Here is a 25,400-nt window from a genome sequence, read left to right on the forward strand (position 1 = left end):
GTTTTTTGTTTTGTTTTGTTTTGTTTTGTTTTAATTCAGAAATTAAAGGTAGAAACTAACATCTTGCGGCTGTGTAAGCTGTGTGTTGTTTTTTTTTTTCATCTTTCAATACTAAATATTCTGTGCATGCATGTAAATGATCATTCTTTAACTTAAAACCCATTAAGTGTTGTAGGTGAAAACTAACAGAACTAATGCCTAGATACTCTAACTACACGGTCTGTGAATGACTGTTCTAAAAGGTTTGACATTTGTTACCTTTCCCTCTTAAACTGCTATTGTTTTGCAGTTTGAAGAGAATGTGGTATCTTTCACTTTGCCTGAAAAAACTATCAAGAACATGCTCTGAAACAAATGCCTGCAGCAGATCCAGGTGTCATCACCTCTCTGCTTGGAGAGAGATGCCTGCTCTTGGCCAGGGTCACCTCACAGTGATGCAGGAATGATGATGTGCTTGCATCTCAGCCACTGCAAATTACATTCCTGTGCAGTAGTGCAAACCATTTTTATTAGTAGTTGGAGCTAATATTGCAGCCTGCAAAGTACAATGTGTGTGAGTGAGAATCCATTTGTCAAAAAGGCAGAATACTATAAATGGATATATATACCACTTTCTATAGTTTAAGAAAATCCTTGCATATACTCACGTCTGTTCATGTTTAAGATGTGTGAAAAGTTTCTTAGTGTTAGGAACAGCTTTTCCTCTTTTGGTTGTATATGCGATGGGTGCCTCCTTCTGAAATGACACATCTAAATACATCTGCCTGGAATCCAACAGTCACAGCTCTACTGGAGATAGAAGGGAGGTGCTGTAATTTTATCTTTTTTTTTGGCATAGATCTTTTTCTCCCTTGCCTCATTATTTCTTATTTAGAAGACTGCTTAAAGGTTTATTCTGTTGTGTTTTTGATTTTTCTTTTGTATGTTCTGTAGTTGCTGCATAGTATTGAAATTTCAATGTGTACAATGTTAAAAATAAAATAAAATAAAATAAAATCCATTCTTGGTCCCCTCCCCACAGATAAGAAATTCCAGGTTTGGGGGTTTTGTTTTTGTGATCTTGACTTTGTAGAATTGCTCTAACTTGTAAGAAACTGGGATGTGTATGCCTACCGGGAAGAGTTGCTAACTTCCATTTTACTGTATGTATCAGTCATTTCAAGGATCTGGCCCCCATATTATGTAATTTGTCAGGCTTCATACTCATCCAAAGAGGTCATTAAAACAATTATATGCAAGCTGCCAGAAAAGCTGTGTTTAAACATTCTACATTAAACACTGATTTTTACATATGCTTAGCAGGGACTGTTTCCTTTCCAAGAGATGGGTAAAACTTTCTGGCATGTTTTCACAAGGTGAACATCAAAGAGTTGTCCAGCTGATGTTATTTCACAAACAAAATAATGCAGTCATCAACTACTTAAATTTTGTATAGTCTTGTGTGTGGCCTGCAAATCATACTTTCCCTGATATCCTGTGTCTTAGTTTCAATAGATTTCTGTAGACTCATCACAGCCCTGGCAAAGACGCTCCCTGGTGCTGCCGCCTGCTGCTTCTCTTTGTTAGAGCCCAGAGCTGATAAACTGCAGTTTGGCTGATTTTGCTTTTATACAAAGCAATCTTTGCCCAACATTTTTAATCACATTTAGATCTGAGATCCATTGGCCTCATAGTAATGCCCTCAAGCCCTTTTCCTCAATGCCACTGGAAGGCAGTCTGGGTGTGTATTTGGACATTTTAGAGCTTTAAGAATGTGTAGAATACAGCACATATACACACATTTTGTAAGTTGATTACTTCTTGCTCCAACGCAGCTAGGAGGCTATAAAAGCTCTGTACCTAACACACATTTCTCAGTTTCAGGGATACTAATTGCTGCATTTTTTTCACCATCCTCAGGTGGGGTGTTTGTTTGTTTTTCTGTTTGTTTGTTTTTGTGTGTGTTGTTGTGTTTTTTTTGTTTGTTTTGGTTTGGTTTGTTGTTTTTTGTTTGTTTTGGTTGGTTGGTTGGTTGGTTGTTTTGTTTTGTTTTGTTTTGTTTTGTTTTTCTTAAGGCTTGCTCTGATCTGTTTGTGCTGGTCAGATGCTGTGGATCAGACAATGCAGATCCTCACCCTGCTTCCTTGTGATCCCATGACTGAGATAATAGGTGACTCCCACCAGCATTTGTTTTCCTTGTCACGCTCTTTCTTTGAGTGTTGCCACCCATGCTCAGAAGAGGAAAAAACTTATTCTCCCAGATCACCATCCCATCTTTTTGCATAAGGTCCAAGGACAAGTGCAGGAACATATCATGAATCAAGACTGATGACAACAAATGGTGGAGTCTTCACAGTTTGATACTCCATGATGGAACAATGCCACAATAATAGACCCAACAAGAAATGTTAGCACTGACTTTTTTTCTGCAAAGAGTAGTAATTTTGAAATGTACTGCTAATGCAGGGACAATTCTGAGAAAATTTCAGCCTCATTGCACTTTATTGTATTGTTGTTACAAATGTCATTTATAAGTAACACAGTACTACCTCTAGAGAAAGAGATATAAGTTTCTTTTGTACTGTTTATCTTGCATGAAACAGAAGTATGTATAGTTCTGCACCAATTTTCCACAAGGGAAATGAATTCTCATCCCAATCGTGAGCTTTAAAACCCATTCCAGGAAGATCGTAATTTATATTTGCTGTTTAAATGTGTTCAGTAGTCTAACAACTGAGAAAAATGTCGTGAGACATACTTGATACTCTGATCTATGCGATTTTAAAGGTTCACCTTAAACCATCACCTAGAATACATGTCATAGACTACCAGTGAGCAAAGTGGCGTATGTGCATATGTGTTTGCAAGACCACAACTCTAGAGAATTATCATGAGTTAATATCTGGCCTTTTTTCTCAACTGTAAAATATCCACAAATTAAGAAAACAATAATACAAAATTATGTAGCCTATTTTTCCACATGAAATATTTTATGTGTGTATTAAAAATAGCTTACTATTCACCTTACTGTGTTTTCTCTTGAATGAGGTAACAAAACCTATTTAATTATGTTAACATAGTTTAATTCTTCACAGTGCCCCTGATTTACTTCCTTTGTAATTCCCTCCAGCTTCCGTTTAACTTGTTTATCCCTAGCATTAAACAGTTTGTAATACAAAGGATTTCTACAATTTTTTAACAGTAGCTATGGAAAGATTGTAAATCTTAATTACTCCAAGTGTTGGCAGGTCTTAAAAAAAAAAAAAAAAAAAAAAAAAAAGATACAGCTTACATTTTGTCTGTAGTCTGTACTTACTACTTATCTGTACAATGTAATTACTGGACAATAACAGACCGGTGAGTGAGTTACAACTTTAATAGTTAGCATAATATAATATAAAACTACCATGCTGATGCCAGCGAGTCTGGGACACACTTTCATAACTTTCCCGTTTTTCTTTTTTCTCCACCACCAATTCTGGCTTGCACTACATAACAACCCATCTCTATCTGAGCTGTTTATCGGTTTCTTTTCCAAGAAGCAAGCACATTTCAAAGGAACGAGACAGGGCAAAGAAGGCCGAGCGCGCTCCCATCTCACCAACATTATCCTTACAGACCTTACACCTCCCCACAGTTACTGTCCGTCTGCACCTATCCATTTACTGATAACCTCAGAGAACTTCCTTGATGCACCTTCACCTGCTGCTAAGGACTCCTGTGGGCAAAACCCACTGTGCCGCTGGCAGCAGTCAAGAGGCAGGCTGGTGGCCAGGGGCCGAGCCGCACCACCACCATCTTGTGTGCTGCACCCGGCGGCATTAGGCAAAGTGCCAGCATGAGGGGGCCGGGGAGGGGATGGCCAGCGTGTGACTAGCTACGTGACTCAGAGCAGTGTCTGTGACTAGAAAATTATTGCTTTCCATCTTAGAATTGGTGGAGGCCTCCCATTTAAATCCTGCATGATATGTTGTATTTTGATAGGAAGATATCTTGCTAGGAATAAAGTGAATTGTGCCCATTAATCCTTGCTTCCATGCCCATTACAATGAAAATAGGCCTCTAGATTATCAGTGTCAACTTGGCTATTCTTACTCCAGAGATTTAGCGCCTAAATCTGTGTTAAATGTGTGACACATATCAGTGCGTAGCTGACAAATGAGCCGACTCACATGTGCTGTCATGCTGTATGTTTGCCGATGTCCCTTAACTGCATCCTGCTTTCCTGAGATTAGAAAGTGGGCACTTAGGTTTTAAATAGGATATGCATATACTTAAAGAAAAGCCTACTTAGTATCTGAGGGGCCACTTTCTAATCTCAGATACATAGCATGCTCTACCTGTGTGCTCTATGTGGAGAACCATGATGCTGCACAGAAATTAGTGTGCCATTAAACCTGGGCATTCTTAAATAAATTACCTATATGATGATAAATATTTTACAATCATCTCTTGAACCATAGAGTGTTTTTTCATCTTTTTTAGGCATATCAGTAGCTTCCCTAAGCAATTTTCTGAAACCTTTATTTAAAAGACAGTATGCAACTTCAATGTGACCTTTGGTAGGATGATTCACAGATTATTTTTGCTTGAATAGTTTGATACCCATATTTGTTCTCTTTGTATCTGCAATTGCAAATCCTATGGGGATAATTAGTTTTCTTTTAAAAGCAACCACAATGCAATGGGAATGCTGTGTCTTTCACACAAGGTGGATTCCTTTCAAGTATCTTCCTTTTTAGTTGTTTTTGGTTTTGTATTCCTTTTTTATTTTTGTTTTTTCTGAAAAACATCCTCATCTTTCTGAAGGCATTTTCAATACTGCATATTCATTAGAGAATAGTGAGTTTTAAAATGCCTCAAGTGATTGAAGCACCATGCAAGATATAGGGGAAACAGTAATATCAAAATATTTTTAAGATTGCGATACAAAATTTACATCAGCACAGAAGAGGAAAACTGAAGCTTTCTCTTCCAATTAAGCCATTTTTCAGTAACAAGAAACCCAAAGTGTTCTAGATTCTGTTTTCTTCAGAGTTCCCAGCATTACTATACCCATGTAGTGCTCACAGACAGGCTCTGTGACCACTTCTTTTTACTAGCTGAAGCAGAAAAAGATAGAGTTTGTTAGCACTCACTGTGCTACACAATTCCTTTGAATACTTACATGTACATTAACATGTTCGTGCACTGAATTGCAGGGGAAACCCAATGCAAGAGTGATCAGTCCTCACTTTGAAGGTATATGCAATCTTTTTAAAATTCTTTTTGGCTGTAATTGTGTAACCGCTCTGCCATGATGTTCTCATCTTCTTGCTTATGTAGCCTATTTTCATGGAAAAAGCTCATCTTCCTTTCTAAACCATTTATTTCTCTACACAATTTTTGCAGATAAAGCAATACCTATACAGTAATCTGCGTCAGCAGAAATGCTGTTCTGTGAGGCAACCTTTGCTTTTTAACAGTTTTGAAACCTACACATGTAGTATAGCATTTGTTTTAACTAGCCTAGTCGTTTATTTTAAGTCATTAGGAGATGCATTTGGTAGTTGGAGTGTTCATAGTCTGCCTTTGTTGCAAGGTTTAGGACACTGGTATTTCTGTTATCAGCTGGAGGAAGTGAAAAAAAGTACTTGCTTTTCACTGTGTATGCTTCCAGGACTGATACATCATAATCTACAGAGCAGAAGGAGCTGAATAGTCTTGTACAATCTGGGTCTTTTCTGTGGATAGTAGCTTGTCTGAAGGACTGCTCTGCAATCTTCAGAACGAAGCATCAATGACGTCTAAGCCAACTAGTGCTTAATTAAAACAGTATCTTTTTGATTGTTCCTGTAAAATCTACCTCACCAAAATCTTGAAGAAGACACTAAAGAAGAAAGAAATGACCATTTTTATCAATGTCTTAACCATAAGAGTTTAATTGGGTAACCTACCAAATCCATAGAACAAAAACATTAATGTTGGAAAGAGCTCTTCTGATGGGAGATATCCAGTAAAGTTATAACTGTAGCATTTTATATATATATTACAGCTTTAGGAAACACTGAAAACTATAATTCACTAACATCCTGTCAGTTTTTTTTTTTACTATTATAACTGATACAGATCTCTTTGTTCTGTACTTCTAGATTGTTAGGGCAATATTATTTGCTACTGGAAGTAACTTCTTTTAATGAAGAACTGATTACAAAATAAGAACTTAACAGTGAAGACTTTTCATTTTGCACAGTGCAGCTACCAGGGAAATATCTGTGTTCTCACTTATAGATGCTGAGAACCCGTTTTTGCTGTGGAAGGTGATAGGAGGTGAGGATGCTCAGCATGTATTAGAAAAAGCCTGTGGTTAGCAACACCTCATAGCAATCATGAACTGAAACAGAAGTGAAAAAAAAAAAATAAAAAAATAAAAAAAAAATAATTAAAAGTTGCTTCTCCAGAGTCAGCTACTTGTAGCTGCATATTGTGAAGGGTGAAGTCATTTGTAAAATAAGCAGAATTAAAAAGAAGTTTGAAAAACAAAGAAAACACAGTATACAAGCAGAGGTGTCTACCTCTAAGGTTAAGTCCTTGGAGGACTTACACCTGCAAGATTCAATATGATCTGTACTCTGATGATTAAATCAAGAACACTTAGTGAAGGAGGATGTTGTCTTTGGGACTCTGCTGTGCCACTGATTACAGCTACTAGGGTGCTGGAGCACATGTCAAGAGCTGAGAAAGAAAAATCCTGCTTTCTGGCTAAAGCAGTTGAGTGCTTCTCAGAAGCATGCCATGTTACACCTTAACTCTACTGAAGACTAGTTGTGTGATTTTGGTTATCACATAAACATAAATCTTGACAGTCAAGAGCTGGTCTTGACAGTCAAGAGTTGGTCTTGACAGATGGTCTTCATTCTTAACTTCTAAGACCACGTAAGGTTTGCAGGTCTCAAGTACTCCCAGTTAAAATGACAAAAAAGATATTGAGTTACATGATTTTGAGTTATCTGGAAAATCTTGTGTTAAAGTATTTCCTGTTGGATGTAAAACAGACTCTTTTAGCCATAATTTGGCTATGTCATTCCATTTGAATTACTGATACATACTAAAAAGTAGGATACATCCCCATCTCAGGTTATAAAAAAAAAAAAAAAAAAAAAAAAAAGACTGAATCGCAGAGATGCAACGGCAACATAGAGAAATGTCAATTTTTCTGGGTGAGTGTTAGCAAGATTAAGTTAACTGTAAGGCCAAGTCTCAAGCCATGGAATATATTCTTATCCAGAAAGGACCATCATAATATATCAGACCACACAGTGTCATTGTTCAGTGTAGTTCTGAATTTTAGAAAATGTAAAAGTATGGAAATATATTAAATTTGGAAACTTCTCATTCAGATCTCTCTTACTGAATTAAGAAAACAAGCCAACCCCGAACTTCTATGCAACTGCTGATTTCTTATCTCCATGAGATAAAAAACATCTCCATATCATGTGGATTTAATACTTAGAGCAAAAGACATAGCATGATAAAAAATATCTGAAGGAAAACATATTGAAAGTTTTTCTGGAAAAGGATAGCAAAACCTGTGATTCAACTCCTATATTATGGTTTATATGTATCTTTGGCAAGTGTCTCTTAAGGGTTGAGATAGTCTTTTTCTTCAGCTAGGGTATTTCTGTATTTCTGCTGTCTAGGATGCTGCATAAAGTGATATTTCTTGACCCAAATATATTCTGAGAGAACTAGAAGTTGTCAAAGGATGTCTTTAATATGAACATCTTTCACCTTCTTAGCCTGCTAAAAGTTAGAAGAGTTATGAAACATGTTGATCGCATCTAGTAATCTGGCTCCTCTATTTCAAGAAAACCCATATTCTTTAAGGTCAAATGTTTTAAAACTGAGCCCAACACATTAAAAATAAAACAAAACACCACCACCAGCAGCCCAATAAATCTGCCACATTGCTCGACTTGGCTCTTACTTCGTCCAAATGTTGTCTTCCACTGACACATTCTTGAGCCATTTCTTTAATACCTTATGCAACTTCTGTGGAGTAGCTTTCAGCATGTCTTTTATTTTTTAGCATGGTCTTCTCATTATTTTTTTTCAACATCTTTATGTCATCCTCTTTTAATACAGCTAAGATATATGCTTTTCTAGGAATTTCTGCTTATGACATGATCCCTCTTGGCTAGGCACATTGTTATATAAAATACATGTAATTCATATTAAAAAAATTGAAGGTTGTCCAAGATCAGCTATTTTCCACATTGAACTACTGTTCTTCCAGTCTAGGACTGAAACTTTCATCTAATTTATAGATACTTTAAAGATATATAATTCCTTTGACCAATCCTATTTCTGTATCAATAACTATTGCCCTGAGATCTGGTGTCTGACTACAGGACACATGGAAACCTTGTGCATTTGTATCCTTTTGTGTTTGGATTTTCATATGTGATCCTTACAAAGAGGTCTTCCCTTTAACAGGAAACACTCTTCTGTGATCTTTTTAATTTGCCTCCTTTACTGCTTTGTCTTCTCATCTTTAAAGATTTCTAGGATATATAAGTTTCTAAATATTTGCTTGAACACAAGGTATTTTCTGTGCTTTTGCCAACTCCCGTACAGTTGGCTTCATTTTGTTTTGCTTTGCTTTGTTGTTCTTTTATTTTTGTTTGTTTGTTTTTTCTCCTGTCTGTTAGTTTGTTCCTTTGTGGCTTTTATTGTTGCTGTTTCTCTTTTTAAAACTGTACTATACACATTATGTGCTTTGTGCTTTAGTTTGAGAGCTGTGTGTGTGTTTCTCCTTGTTTCCTGGTTGTGATAAACTTGTGCCTGAATCTTGAGTCACCTTCCACGTGCTGTTTCATTTCTAACCATGGAGAGTCGACCACATAGTTTACCATGAATAACCATGTCAAAAATTGTAAAATCTTGAGAATTTGGGTCTCCCCTTCTCTCAGACTTTATTTCAGACTACATACACCCTGTATACTGGAGATTTGATTGCACTACATCTAGTAATGTAACCTTTGCCAATTTTATTCTAGATGGCTTGCATATAATGAGCCTTGAAGACTTAGCAACACAACTTCAGGGAATCAATAATCTTTCTACAGAAAATGCAGAGAGAACAGATGCTGTTTTGCACCAAAAGCTAGGAATAACTGGGTGAAATAATTAGGGGTATCCGTTGTCTCTGTTATACCTATCTGCATTGTCTCTCCAACTACAATGTTGTATTCCTCAGTCAAAAATGCAACTGCAACACTGCATCCAGTGTGCTGTACCTTGATTGAAGTTTTGGAAATAGTTGATTAATTTTGGTCATTGGTATCCTGTCTTTAAATATTACCCTAAACACCAAATGAGTTTAATCAGCAAGATTGGCATTGGAAGAAGCCTTTTATTGTATGCCATAACTCTAAACCCTCTGGAGATACTTGGGATATCATTATGCTAGCCAATCAAACAGCACTGGGAAACATTCCTGGACTGTCAAACACAATCCATGTGTGGTAGTTATCTCTTGGCCCAGACCCTGGCACACTTTTATTCACTCTAATGTGCAACTTTACCAGGCAACTCCTAATATGGTGTAGGAATAGGACCTACAGGGACCATTCCCAATAAGCAGTTTGTATGCAGCCTCTTTTGGACACTTCATAGCTGACTAGCATGTCTGTGTACTTACTGGACACAATGACTGGGAACTTTCCCAAGCACGTTTACTCCTATAAATATAGCTTTCCCTTCCCTTCTAATGATGTCACAGCCTCTGTGGCAACTCTGCTACCTCTTCTGTTAAACTTCCTTAGCCTTGACAGGTTATGCCAGTCTCTGACCTGCCCCATGAATGTCTTCAGTGCCTCAAATACAGCTTCAAGCTCAGATGCTTCAGTGACTCAGCTACTGCTGAGGTGGACAATGGTGGTGAAACACTGAAGTCTTTGGGATGGGATTGCATAAGAGAGGGATCTTTGTATATCTGAAACAAGACGGTACTGAGCCAAAAAAGAATCCATGAAAGTGTATTCATGAAACAGATTTGTGCTTGTTGAAATTTATTGATAAGGATAAAAGTTTATTTCAAGTTCTCATAAAAAGAGGTGGTTTTCAACCACGAAGCTTGTTCTAACAGGTCATTTTAAATCTAGCGATACCATTCAGCATTTCACAACTTACATTATTTTTCTCTGATAACTGTTTACCATTTTGCATTTTAGATGCATTAGCTACAAAAAAAGAAATCACAGAAATTTGGAAGATTTTTTCTTGATTCTTGCAACGCAGTTGAAGAGTTCACTGGTTAATTTAATATGTGAACAGTTCAAAGACATATGAAATGACAAAATATCTTGTTTAGCTTGAAAAGAAACTAAGTTCATCTGTTCAGATATTATGAGGCAGAGCATATTTAATGGAAAATTATGGGGAGATAATCATGAATGAGTCATTTGAAATTTAAAAAATATAAAATCACAAGTTTTATTTAAATTGTTGACTCATCTGTGATTTATTTTACCAACTGTTCTGTCTTTCTTGTCTGTCAAACCACTTCCATGGTCATCTTATTTTTTTTAGTTAAACAGAGTGCAAATATAGAAATACGTTCTGCCTTTTAATGGAATTTCTGTCTTGGTCAGTGCCTGAAAGCTTGGAGTTGCAATTTGTGTTTGTGTTCATCTAAATTGGTTTGTATGCCACCTGTTTTATTGGAGGTATAGTGTTCAATCTTTGCAAACCACAGCTAACTGCAATTTCAGCACCATTTTCCTTGTAGCAGCTAGAAGGTTTGGAGTCTTGGTAAATGGATGGGAGTAGGAGGAAGATACAATGTTTCCTTTTGACTTCCATCTGGATGTGCTGGAGCAAGACATGTTCTGTCATGGTAAGATGCTATCAGGAGATTTAGAGAGGGAGAGGGAAAATAATTAGATGGAAGAAGGAATTTTTAAGAGAAGGGCTGTCAGGATTAGCACCGTTGGTTAAAAGAGAAATAACCAATAACATATTTATGAAAAATATAATTGCTTTCAAGGAGCTACACTAAATATATCTATTTTCTTAACAGAACAGAATAGTAAAGTTGAATAATGAAAACAATTAAACCCGATGAAGTCAAGCAAATTATATTCTATTTATATTTTTTTTCTATGGTTCTCCTTTCTGTAAGGTATTGCTGAGCATAAGTACTGTGTCAGACGCTGGAAAGGACTAAAGTTTTATATGGACCTTAAGTCAGTAGTTGGCTTTTGCCTTTTTTTTTTTTTCCAGATTAAAATTCTTCCTAATGCAATTCAATTTGGAAACCTTTCTACGCATGACAAATACTGTGGTTTTATTGTTCTTTAAGCCATGGATATATATATCTCATCTACATCCTAAGTTCATTATATATCTGGTGCACTACAGTTCTTCAGGGATTTCTTATGCCATTTTATGTACATATTAATTAACATTTTAACTACTTGTCACTTATCAAATGTAAAGCTGCTTTATACGTTATGAAATTCTAAACAAAATTCTGAACTGTAGAAGTTAATAAATGTGTATTATATCAATTTAATGTACATAAGAGCCATGCTCATGCTGCAGAGAATACGGAATAAGCACAGATATAATACTTAAGATTAGGAAATGATTGGCCATGGTTGCTGTGTTATTTAGCCCTGTAGATGTGATTTAACTTGTTTTTCTCACATTATCTCCTTTTATAGAATGTAATTTTACAGTTAATTTTGCCATGTTGCATAACGTTTGGTAGCTTGGTTGTAGTCTGGGATGTTAATCTTGCATGTGATTATAACAGCAGACTGAATCTGGCTGTGACTGTGAATTAGTTGTTCTGGATGTTGCTTGTCATGTCACTTGTTTTAGGAAAGTAGAAAAAGCCATTTTCAGTTTTGTGGGGTTTTGTTTTCCTTATAGAAAAAAAAATGTAGTGCATGTTTTTGTTACATAATATTATATGAACAGTTTTTTATAACAGTAAAATTCTCTCAGGTGTACTCAAACAGCAATACATTTTTATTTTTATTTTTGTCCTTGATCATAATATTTTCTTGTCATATTTTGATGACATTCAGTTCAGGCTCCCAGGGTAGGATTCACTGCACCTAACTTCAGACATCTACAGTGCAGGCATTTCTGTTTTACTGCCTCCCACCTCTGTGGTGTGATTCATCTCAAACTAAAATAGACATCTGAAATAGGTCAGAAGCAGTGCCCCTTGAATGTGCCTATCATATTGGCTTTAAAGGGAGCCTGTGGTAATGCGGAGAGACACTGGCACTTAAACTGTAGATAAAGCCCACCAGAAGATGCTGGTGTTCATTGCTACATTTGCTTCCTTGAATGAGAAAATTGAAAAGCTACCTTATGTACATTGGCAATGGAGCATTCAAGGTGGAGATGTAGGCCTTACTCAAGAGCAGCCACAAAATCCTCAGGTTCCCACCCTGAGGTTCCCAGCCCTGAGGTTCTCCATCAATGAATAATGCTCTTCTTTGGATCTAGCATCTTTATAGTCTTACCACTAGCCTTTCAGTATTTTCAAAATGAGCTTTGAGTTCAGGGAATTCATTCATCTGATGCAAAAGGGACAAGATCCAATGCAGAAGGGACATGATTTTGAATGAGGATAAAAGTAATATTGTGTCAGTATCACACTATTTAATTTATGTTTGACTACTTTTTCTTTAAAGTAGCTATTTTTCCTGATCATTCAGTCCAGCTAAGTGTTTTTAGACTGTGATCTTTAACAACAACAGTTCTTTCTTCACTTAATATTGGTATACACATTTGTCAGTTAATGATTGCAGTTCATCTTGATTTTCTAGCTAAAAACATAGATTAAGCAATAAGAATGCTTAAGGACATATATATTACATTTATAAGTGTATGGTACTTTTTAGATGCATGGCAAGATAAATCCTGAATAATGCTGCTTAGTCACTTGTATGATGAATAGTGAAAGAAAAAAAATCTTCCCATTTTATGTCATCTTGTTGAATGGAGAAAGGAAATTAAAAATTCTTTTATTTCTCCTATGTCCTGTAAATAAATGTCCTATCTTGTTTGTTGTTGTTGTTTTTCTTTTTAAACATGTTTAATAAAGAGTAAAGATGACTATTGTGAAGCTTAAGTCACAGAGAGTTCAACAAGTGCTTTTTGGGAGTATATTAGCACATTTTGCATGTTCTGAAACAATTCAGTCCAAAGATTAGGGAAGTGGTGTTTTTTTATTGTTGGCTTACCAATCTTCTTTCAGGATTTTCTGAAAGATAATAATGGAAAATAGGCATTAAATCTCCAGTAATCAGCATAACATATACTGTGATTGCACAAGTCTGAATTACAAAGGAAATAAAACATTCAAAATATTTACTTGTATTTGAATTCACAATTCCTAGCACTGAAAAAGTGTCTTTCAATTGTATTTGTATACCATAGGTTTCTTTCCATAAGATGCTATGTTTGCTTGTACTTACTAGGTTTGCAGTTGCTGGATAGTCCTATATTTTTGTAATAGCATGTAAGAAGAAATGAAAGTCTGGTGAGTCAATAGCTGCAACAGCCATTTGGCCTCAGGACAGTGTTGCCTGATAGTTTTATAATCCTATGTCTTTTCTGTATTGAAGGAAAAATGATTTTAGAAAGTATTAGTACACAAACACTCCCTCTGCACTTTTGAAAGTGAAAATGGTATCAAGAGGTTAAGGACAAGTGCAGAAGAAATAAAATACGTTTTCAGGGTATACGCTGTTTATGCTTTCGGCCACGGCCACTTATCTTTATAAGGCTGTATGACAATAAAGCAATGTGCACTATAGCAAAGTCTTGAAGTCTTTTCAAGCTAATGTGTTATTACTGATTTGTGGTATGTACTTGAAGAAAAAATGTGTTGGAAGATTTGATTGATTGTCTTTGGCTGTAAGTGGGAATTTTGCATAGTCTGTAGAAGACTGAATTTTGTAAATATATTTGGAGTGACAGGTCTGACATTTTCAAACTTGCTCAGTCTGCTGTGGTCTTAACAGTGAGATCTGATGTTCAAAATGGCATATTACCAGCATTAACAGGGCTGAAGCGCCATAGAGGGGCTATTCAAAGCCCCTCTATGAACATCCCTGTAAATTAGATGAAGAGAGTCTTAATTAAACACCCAAACTAGTAACTGCTTTTGGAAGTATGACTGTATGTATTGTTATTCCCCTTAACAGTCCCTCAGCAGATTCAAATTCCAGTGGTTGTACTCAAATTCAGAATTGATAGTCTACTTAGCTACCCAGTTATTTTCAGATGAGAAAACTACTAAGGTAAATCTATTCTTTGGAACTTTACTAGAATATCAGCAATATTTCAATTCTTGCTCTACGTGAAAGAAGTATGCAAGTTTTATGGTTTTATTTTGGATATTCAAGTTTCTCCAGCTTACGTTCATATCCATAGAAATGTGTTCACTAGCACGATGAAAAAAACTATGATTTTTTTAATTGAGTAAGAAAAAAAAAAAAAACACTCCAAAAACAGATGTTCTTTTGCAAAAGCCTACTGATATCCATAGTTCATATTCTTTAAATGTAACTATCAGTTGTCAATTTTAGTCTTTGATTCAATTCCCTAAGTTCTTACTCAAAGGACCAGTTTAACAACTTGCATGCCTCACTTGTTAAGACAACAGATATTTTCCAGATGGAGCAGAAATAGAAATAAATGACCAAGACAATTGCCTTTGCACAAGCTTTCCTGACAGCTTCTGTCTTCTAGATATAATTCTGCTACTCATTTTCATTAGTAATTTACTCTATGGACAGTTTTTTTTACTTGTGGAACAGGATACATCTCAGTGTATGTAAAGATAGCGGAATCAATACAAATAAATACAATGAAAATGAATAATATAATACTTTTAGGAAAAAGAATTTTTAAGAGTATTTTTGAAGGGATGAGAGGCAGGTTAGAAAGGATATCTATTTGTAGTGAGCTGTGCTAAGTCACAATGATTTAATGCCTTATCTGAAATATGTAACTTCTTTTATTTTTCCATCATAGGCCCTCATCCTATTTTTAAACTCATGATGAGGAACCTGGTATAAGATGTTCACTTAAAAAGAAAAAGCTTCTCTGCTGAGGATGATACATAGGCAATGATTATCATCTCTTATGTTCTTTCATAATTTCACTCATCCTTAATGTAATGTGATGCCTTGCAGTATCTATGTGATTTAGATTCTACATTTACTGGTAAGAAACAACTCTTATTTTGCCAAGCACACTGATACCACTCTGTATAATGTTATAATATAAACAACTTAAAGGATGTAAATAGTGAAAGTGATACCTAAGTGATATGACGCAGAGTGAAATAACAAGCTGACTGTTTTCATTATTTCTTTGCTACCATCTGGAATCACATTATTTTGGAGTTTTTTGTCTTGATTCATCAAGTGTTAATTTTAGATTTGACTATAATATTACTTTAAATACCCATAAACACAATCACTGCTATGATTTTCCAATAAAAGTTGTCTAATTCTAAAGAGCCTCTAGACTTTTTCATGAAATATTAAATAATGCCACAACACAGAAACAGTCATTCCTGGCATCAAAAGTAAATGGCACAGGCCACAGGTTGTGTACTAAGTATACCTGAGTATCTGTAATTTTGGCAGTTGAAGCCAGAGTCATGGAGAAGTAGGATAGAACTTAGTGGAACAGAGATAGATCTTTCCTCGTTTTTTGTTGTTTTCTTTCATTTCTTCCTTCCACCTTCATGTTATGCTCTATGAACAGAATGCTTTCCTCAATATTCAAGCATTGTGTTTTCATTCAGTTTCTCTTTTTGATTCACTCAGTGAGTCACTGTCATCAACACATAACTCAAAAATAGATCAAAACTGTGTTTATATCAGGCTCATTTCAGTTACCTAGCAAAGTTTCTTTGTATAATTTTGATTTACTGATGGTCAAGTTGTTTTGAGGAAACAGATTCAGTTTTGAATTGTGTTGAGTTGAATTGTGATGAGTTGAACTGTGTGAAGAAATACACAGTGGTACTTTGGATATTTCATACCAGTTTTGCTGAACCATGTGGAAAGGAAGTCAGATATACAACTATGTATCAATAATTCTTGAGAGTGTGAGAAATAATTTCTCACACCTGTGATGACCAGCATATTGTAGGCCACTACGATGTGGTCAACAATCCAGAATGTTCAAAAGGAAAGGAAGTCTTGCTTATGCCCAAGCAAACAGATTGAAAAAACAGGCATTTTGTCTTTGGGATTCATCTGCATTGTAGCTATATTTGATGATTGTTGATTATGGACTCCATACTTGGTAGGTTCACAGAATCACAGAATGGTTCAGGTTGGATGGATCTCTGGAGATCATCTGGTCCAACCTCCCTGCTCAAGCAGGTTGCTGAGGACCACGTCTGGGCAGCTTTTGAAGATCTCCAAGGAGGCAGACTCCACAACCTCTCTTAGCAGCCTGTGCCAGTCAGTGCTCAGTCACTCACACAGTAAAGTGGACATCTTCCTGATGTCCAGGAAGAACCTCCTGTGTTTCAGTTTCTATTGCCTATTGCTGGACAGCACTGAAAAAGGCCTGGCTCTGTCCTCTTGCTACCCTCCCTTTAGGTATTTGTATACATTCATAAGTCCCTGAGCCTTCTCTTCTTTAGGCTTGAGTCGCAGCTCTCTAGGACTTTCCTCATAGGAGAGGAAAATCCCTTTGTCATCTTTGTGGCCCCATATTGGGATCTCTCCAGTATGCACATGGCTGTCATGCACTGAGGAGCCCAGAGCTGGACATAGTATTTCAGGAGCAGTTTCACCAGTGCTGAGTAGAGGGGATGGATCACCTCCCTCAACTTGCTGGCAATATTTCGACTAAAGAAGCCCAGGATACTGTTAACCTTCTTAAGAACAAGGGCACATTGCTGACTCTTGTTCAACTTGGTGTCCACCAGGACCCCCAGGTACTTTTCTGCAGAGCTGATTTCCAGCTGGCTGACTCCCAGCATGTATTGATGCCTGACTTTTTTCCTCCAGAGGTCCAGGACTCTGCACTTTTCCTTTCTGAACTTCATGAGGTTCTTATTCACCCATTTCTCCAGTCTCTCCAGGTCCCTCTGGATGTCATCATGACCCTTCAGTTAATCACCCACTCCCTGTAGTTTCATGCCATCAACAAAAAACTGAGGGTACATTCTGTCCAATCGTTGAGATCATTAATGAAGACGTTAAATAGAAATGGACCCAGTATTGACCCCTGGGGTACTCTGCTCATTACTGATCTCCAACTACAGTTTGCACCACTAGCAAATGTACTGCAGGTTAGCTCCTTTATTCATAAACTCACTTAAATATTTGAATTAGTGATTTTAATTTGACTTTTTATAGGGATAGTGTTCAAAATGAAATCTGCAGTTTGCTATTTATAAGATGAATAGTTATGAAAGTTTGGCGTTGGTTGAAGAAAATGCTATGGTTTTTTTTTTTTTTTTTTTTTTTTCAAAATAATTGCAGTACTTAGTAAAATTTCCCAGTGTATGCAACAAAGAAATTGCATTCATATTTGCATTTCCTCTGAAAGCTTCATTCATTGTTCTTGTGCTTGAAAGGGTAGTCATTGTATGGAATAAGCCTGTTAGGACTACACATTTTATCTTTAACTGTTGCTGACATATAGTTTATACATCTAATAGAAGAGGTGTTGTTCTGCAGTGTACTTGTCTTCATAAGTTACACAAATCCTGCTGTTTGAGGTTAAAATAGGGCTCATAAATTCATACAGATTTGGTACCAGCACTTGTAAGACACACTCGCCTGTACAAGCATGGTTATTTGTATATTCAAAATACAAAGCAATGCAGGACCATAATGGAAAATGTTGATAATCAATTCTCAATTGCAGAAACAGGATGAGTAGCAGGCTTTGCCTATCAGTGTAAGCTGATCTATTTCTAAAAATCTTTAAATCCAAATGGATTTTCTGTTTGTAGCAGAAAGATGAAAGGGACCAAAAACTTCCTTGTACTGTGTTTCATTTTCCTGAATTCTCTCTCCCACTTCAATGTTTTTGGGAGCTTTACCAGAGAGGTTAATTTTCTGAGACTAGGTGTGTGTGGTTTTATACATTCTTAGTTGATGGATAATAAATTTTGTGTTGTGTTGTGTTTTGTGGAAAACTGTAAATACTTTTGGTGTGCAACTTCATTAAATGAGCTAAAAGGAAACATAAATTAATTTGGATATGGAGAGCAATTAGATATGATGTCTGGCTTTATAAGCATAGTTATTTTAATTCAATATGCAGTTGGAATATCTTTTCTCTGATCTGTGGTAAAGGATTAACATCTTTTCTGTTGTTAATAGCTGGAGATCAGAACTCTTTAAATATTATCAGTTCTCTATTTAAAGCAAATTCAGGGAATCTTAGCCAGTTGAGTGATGTGTCATATGATACTCCCTCTACATTGATGTCTACAACAATAAGCAGATCTTAAAGGAACATCAAATCAAGTACAGTATTGTAGATTTTGGTAACTTAGTTGGGTTTCTGCCACTCTGTGACACAAAGGTGATGAGGATTAAGTTTAATTTGAAAGTTCTGAGAATCACACACTGTCACTGCTCTTGGAGGAAGGCATGTTTCTTTAACATGGTTTTCCCTGATAAAGCCAGAAATGAGAACAGTATGTGATATAAAGTCCATGTTTCTGGATAATTACTCATCTAATTTAATAAAAACTGGTGATTTAAATCTTAACTCAAAACATCTGGTTTTCACCACTACATATTCTGAAAACAAACTATACCTCACAAGCTCTAGCATATTAAAAAGCATTTGTTTGCCAAAATGTTCATTTTGTCTCTACGAGATGTAAGTTTTTGTATCAGTGTGCCTGAATTTTCAAAGTACATACAATAGTTAGATATATTCTTCCTATTTTAAAGTGTAAATCTATTTTTATATACTATTTTTATAGCAGATATATGTTGGTATATTGGTATATGTAAATATGTATTTGTACATACATATATACATAAACCAGTAGATTACACATCAAAAAAGAATGCTAGTTAAAAATATATATATACCAATATGAAGGTTTTTGAGAGGGGTATCTAATTAAAATGTGCAGTCAATATAGCACATATAATATAGACTAAGAGTTTCATAACACCTTCAAAAATAAGAGGAACTAGAGACATCTTGGAGAATTCATTGCTATGTCTCATACCTATTATGGATGTTGGGTTTATTTTCATATTGGAGATGTGTTTGTTTTTGTTTGTTTGTTTTCTCTACTAAAACTCCTTCACTTCATGGAATAGTTAAACCATTCATTGGAAGACTCATTGGAGCAATTATTTGAGTTCCTTTGTGACCATTTCTACCACTGAACTGGAGTTGTAGTACACAGGTCTCTCTCTGTTTGTCCTGCTGGATCCATTCAGTCTCCTTTACTCTGTTCCACTTTCTGCTCACTTTCAGGCTGGGTTGCTTGATACTTAGCTTAGTATTTGTGGCATTCAGTTAGACATGGGAGACCTACCTTCAGCTGTTTCTTCCAAGGACATTGCTGAATTCCAGCGTTGAGGCTGCTGGCTTTTCTAAAATGTAGCTGACTCTGTTGGTAACTATGAGCATGCATTCTGCCATGCATCAGGTCATCTTTTCTTACCAAGTCTACCTAACATCTGACCCATTCCTGTGAGGAGGTTGGTTTCACATTTTCCAAACAAAAACAAAAACAACAACAGTAACAACAACAAAACAAATAGTTTCGCATAAAATTTTCCAAGCTTTTTGGGTGTTACATTGAAACTGTGCTCTGATTCCATGAGGGTTGTGCAAAACCATGGTGTTGCCCTGTTTTGCTATGAGCCGAAGAAAAACATATAGTCATTACTGTTCTCTTTTTCATGAGAGGTAAAAGTTAGTGCAGAGAGAGAACAGAAATGATGGTTGCCTCCTCTCCAGATCTATACTGATTAGCTAAGATGTATTTATTTGAACTTAAAGGTAGTTTACTTTATTTTGAGTGAAAATTCCATTGTTTAATTAGGAAAGCCAAAACAACAGATAAAAGATAGGGGACAGTACTTTGAAAAGCAGTAATTTCTTGAAAATAATGGGCAGCTAAGTCATAGTGGACAGAGATCCAAACAAGACAAGAGCTCCCAGTGGAAAGCTGCTGTTAGAAGCTAGGCAGTCCTTGACAAGTAAATAGGGAGCTAGCAAGTCCAACAACAGCAATAACATTATGATTGTTGAAGGCAATATTGAGGCTGTCACTAGAGTGCTTTGACTTTGGTATTGACCATTTCTTAAAGATGTTGGCAAAGCCTTTTTATTAAAAAATGAGCTAGATTAAAGTTTAGCAAAAGCCAAGATGTGAGTTTTCTATATCACTGGTAGAAAGGAGAATAAAAAGTTGTGAAAGGTGAGGCAAGAGAATTTCAAATTAACAGGTAAAGTCATTTAGGAATGACTTTAGTAATGACTTTTAGTAATGACTAGTAATGACTAGTATTTAATTAATTTAGTAATTTAAGTATCTGTCTATTGGAGAATTATACATGGATTTTTGCTCATCTTTCCTCAAATTATGGACTTGGTGAGGAAACATATAGGTAAATTTCTCTGGTCTTTCAGCACAAATGATCTTAAGTGCCCTTGAAGTAAATTCTATTCATTGCACTGCATGTTTGGTGGGTAGATTATAAAGAAGAAAAAGTCCACTCAGAATAAAAGGTCCTATACTCAGATTACCAAAATTCCGGTATCTTTGCTTTGACCAGTTGAGGGACCCCTTTGCTAATACCAGCATCTAGATCTTCTGGAAGAGAAACCAAAAAGGGGAGTACAGTCTGCAATGTGAAATCTAGTTCCCAAGAAAATGTTACAGACATTAGTTTTCCTTTGATCCTGCAAATGTTTTGGAAGTAATATCATGGTAATAATAAGAAAATGTTAGACATTACTAGGATCTAAGAGGATTTTTTTCTCTTTGGCCTGCAAAATAAAATAATTGTGCTATGCACCACAGTGGCATACACATTTAAACAGACAGACATCTCTGAAGCTGTCCTAACCTCTTTCATATTCATTTTACTTTAGAAACTGAATTAGCCTCAGTTGGTAAAAGCATTAAGATAATATGGAATAAAAAACAGGCAGCCTGGCAATTCATCAGTTTTTTGACAAGTTTCATTTTGGAAACAATTTCTTAAGTGGTTTCTGTCTCCCTTTTAAAACTTAGGAATAAAACGCAAGCTGCTTGTTAGAACCTGTAAAATTAGTTTTCTAACCTCTTTAGATTTTTTGTCCTTTACTAAAACTCTACTAGTATGCCATTTTAGCAAATGGATTACTTTTTGTTTGTTTGTTTGTTTGCTAAAAAGTGTCATATTCTTTGAATATTTATTTTTAATGTCTTCATGTGGTTTGAATGATTGTGTGAAAAAAAATAAGATGCAGAGAATGCTTTTTGGATGTTCAGTGCAGGTGTAAAAACATACTGCGTGAAGTTAATAAGATAAACTGTAGGTCTGTAACTTCATGAGGAACATTAAGTCTCTGAATAAAATTTAAACTTTATATTTAGTAATGTTAGGTAAACCTTTCCTAAAGAGGAATGAGTTGGAGATGGGAAAAAAAGAATTACAAAAGAATGAAAAAGAGGGATTTGCAATGTGTATTATATCTGAACTGATTGTAACTCTTATTTCTCAAAAAAAATAATCTTATTTTCCATGTAGTATCACAAATATATATGTATATACAAAACCCATCATTTTAGAGAGCAATATGCTGTTTCTTTTATCTAAGCAAGATAGTTGAAACAAAAACCTTTTGTGTTATTTAAAGCAAGTTAGTATGTGTTAACATAACTGTCGACAACTGAAACATTAAATTATCATTCTTATCAAATACAGCTATAAACTGAACATGAGGCATGCTTCATGTTAGTCAGAAGAGGTCCTCTGTTTTTCACTGTGCATGCTTGCTTGAAATGAAACTGTGTGTTATTGGTTAACTGGGATGCTTAGCATAATCACTTTGCAAGGCTGTGGTGGAGGGAGGTGATTATCACTGAGAACAGATGGGCAGGTCCAGAGCATTGCCAGATCCTGCACAAGCTCCCCGTACTGTAGGTTCTAGCTCTCTTTTCTTCGGCATTTCTAATTTTTATGCATTGTGCATATTTTGAAGAGCTGGCTGAGCTAAAGGTCAGGGAGCGATGACCTTACAGTTTAGCTCACAGATGTAGGAGTGGGGAATTTGAAATGCTGTTGCTGTACATCTGAACGGATGGGGCAGACTACATTTTGTACAATTGCCTCCCTAAACGTGTGAAAGGATTTATCTCTGAGCTTAGCACTCTACTCTGCATCTGTAGCTGTCTGTGGATTGTATTGTGCGTGTGACCAGAAATGATATTCTCGGATATGAACACTGTCTCTGCCTCTCCTAAAGTGCATCCTCCTAATGGGACCCGTTTTTATACTTTTCAGGTAAGTGAACTTTAATAAAACTGAACAGATCTTTTGTGGTACTTAATGATGGGTAAACTTTGAGTAAGAGTAGCTAATAGGCTAAGAAGCTTATGTGTTAATTGTTTTTTCTTGGTAGAAGACAGTATGTAAGATATCAATATTATCATAGTAAGTTTGCTGCCTTCACAAAATCAGCATGTAAATTGTTCATAAATGAATACTGTATCACATTCAAAATGAATTTGCTATTGATTCTATTTCCCAATAATATTATTGTCTCAAGATTTATTAGATTTATAGTTCCTTAGACAGACCTACACTGAGTCTTGCTGTTAGTTCCGATAAACACTGCCTTGGCATTATCAGAAATTCCAAATTCATGTAAAAAATATTTTAAAACCTTTGGATATTGCACATGTCTGGATTTCTTATATTAACCCTGAATGTAGTGTCATGCTAGCTGATGCTTAATTTGATTCCCTTGGGTAGCCATTGTACATGTGCAAGAGATAGAATAGCAAAATCTATTGTTAGGATTATTAAGGTTCCTAGTTTTAAGTCAAGTTTCACCTCATTCAAGTAAATAATCACGTGTGTTTAGCCAAAGGTAAAAATGTATTACATGCTCTAAATTTAGTATGCAAACCATTCTAATCACACCCACCTTTCCATTGCTTTTAATTAAAATATATCTTCAAAGTGTCAGTTCTGGAAAAAATATATAAACATACATGAAGATTTTGCAATAAAAAAGCCTCTACCCCCCTCCCCCCCACAGCTGCCCCTTATAGCATTCTGGCCCTGCATGGCAATTCAAATACTCCATTAGTTAAAGTGGCAATAGCTTTTCCAGCTCAGCCTCTGATACAGTTAGGATTTAAATAATCTTACCATTCCTGGTCATGTGTATCAGTTCTGTCTTTTTGCTTACTTTATGCTATTGTAGAGCGATATCTTTAATATTCAGAATGTGCTGCGTATGCTACCAGAGCTAACAATATGAGGCAATTAAAAGTTGATCATAAAATACATAGCTAACTTCTTTCATAAAATACAGGCATCCCATTCTTTGGGTCAAATAACTGCATTTCATTCTTGTCTTCTTTTAATCTATTGTTTTTAATTGTGCTGTCTTGCCCTTCTTACAGTGATAGTTGTATCATCTCAAATGATAGTTGAGGGCTGTGCAGAAAGAGTGGCATCCTCCTAACAGTGACGATCTGCTGATCCTGGCAGTGATTCAGAGACATGAATGCCCCAGGCCTGTTCCACTACAGCATGACTACTTTTTTCACACACTGACATCTAAATATTCTGTACAGCCTCCTGTAGCTATGCTCTTAAACACAGTTCTTGACGTCAAGTATTCTTTCTGAGTGTGTCAAGTTGAAAGAGTCACTAAAATTAGGATGCTTGGTTGTGATACCAAATTGACTGTTTATTATTATGTGGTACTTTATGAAACTAAATAGTAACAATATGAAACTAAATAGTAACAATTTGAAATATATTTTTTATAGTATGCATTGTTGTTACTAGCAATCTCTCTAATTTCTGTAGACATTATCCCACATAAAAATATCTCATTTAAAAATAATTTATTGCACTGATTTTTAAGTGGAGAGGACAATAAATAAAAGGAAATATAGCCTAATTTTCTCTTGCATTTTGGACACCTTAACAAGCAATGTGGAGTTAAATTTACATTTGGAATGTAAAGCTGCTATTTTAGGACAGTCTGTGCACTAGAACAACTCAGTGTCATTTGTGCTAAAAGAATCTCTGACAATTAAAAAAAAAAAAAAAAAAAAAAAAAGATTATATTTTCCCGTGATGCCCTTTTAAAATAGGTATTATATATATATGTTGTATATTTTTTTATTTTATATATATATATATATTTGACTTCATCTGTGCAGTAAAAAGAAAGATGTGTATGTTCCAACTTCCCAGTTCCTGCCTTAGCCTCCTATGTCCTTCCATGCTTTCGACCATCATTCCTCTGGTATCTTCTCTTCCTCTCTTAAGTTACTTCAGTCTTTGCTGTGTAGGTCCTTTTACTGAGAAGGACTTCATGTGACTCTTAATTGCTTTGGTCTGTTTTAAACTACCTTTTGCTTTCTTGCCTACTTACTCTATGTTGTCTATATGCTAAATTATAATCTCTTTTGAGACAGAGATTCTTTCATTTAAATACCTTGCAAAGTTATTGGCCAGCGTAATGGTTCTTAATTTGAAATGTATGTGCTGGTATTTATTCTAAATACATGAAAATCCAGTGAAGCCAATGCATGACGTGTTCACAACTGAACCTATACAAAAAAAAAAAAAAAAAAAAAAAAAGAGTGAGATAAGGACCCGATCTCTGACTGATGGAGTGTAACAAATGCTTAAACTGCTGAATTAATCATACATTGATTCAAAAGCATAGCATATTAATTCCCTCAACAGCAAAAATGGTGTTGAAAGAAACCTAAAGCATGTGCACAAGTTGTATGTTTATTACTGTTATTTCACTGATGTTCTTAGGAAATAACCAAATTGGCCTCTGCAGGCCAATGCATCTAGCAGAACTCTTGGACTGGGAAGGATAATAACAGCGGATATCTGTGCAAGCTTTTGAATACTTATTTAGCTCTTATTCAAATGCTTTGAATAGTATGCCTTATGATCATCTTTATAAAGTGAGTTTATAGGTGAGAATTAATTGAGATTAGAAGTCTACCATAAATTTGCAAGTTCAGACATTTTCTTGCCTGACAGACATTTTTTTAGTAGATTAAATTAACAAGGAATTTCTCAACAGCTAATTGCAACATTTAAAATTACATTTTCAACTGCAGTGTCAGAGGATGAATTAATTAATAAGTTATTTGCTTTCCCCTTCTCTCTCATTTTGTATGACTAGGTTTTGTT

At 35.6% G+C, this 25,400-nt stretch overlaps 1 protein-coding gene across 15 annotated transcripts in view; it reads left to right on the plus strand.

Moving 5' to 3' along the window:
• Nucleotides 1-25,400, plus strand: part of PPFIA2 (PTPRF interacting protein alpha 2) — a 329,918-nt gene that overhangs the window by 81,652 nt on the left and 222,866 nt on the right. For 3 of the 15 annotated variants that reach the window (XM_035338542.1, XM_035338550.1, XM_035338560.1), the window contains exon 1: nt 22,073-22,502. The exons of 10 other annotated variants lie outside the window; for them this stretch is intronic. In XM_035338542.1, the coding sequence (XP_035194433.1) occupies nt 22,422-22,502 (81 nt within the window). In that variant the 5' untranslated portion in view covers nt 22,073-22,421. Of the gene's footprint in view, nt 1-22,071; nt 22,503-25,400 lie in introns of those variants that run through there. 2 more of the 15 variants (XM_035338526.1, XM_035338533.1) reach the window with 1 other exon arrangement.

The sequence above is a fragment of the Oxyura jamaicensis genome, chromosome 1 (assembly GCF_011077185.1).
Source record: "Oxyura jamaicensis isolate SHBP4307 breed ruddy duck chromosome 1, BPBGC_Ojam_1.0, whole genome shotgun sequence".
Taxonomy (NCBI): domain Eukaryota; kingdom Metazoa; phylum Chordata; class Aves; order Anseriformes; family Anatidae; genus Oxyura; species Oxyura jamaicensis.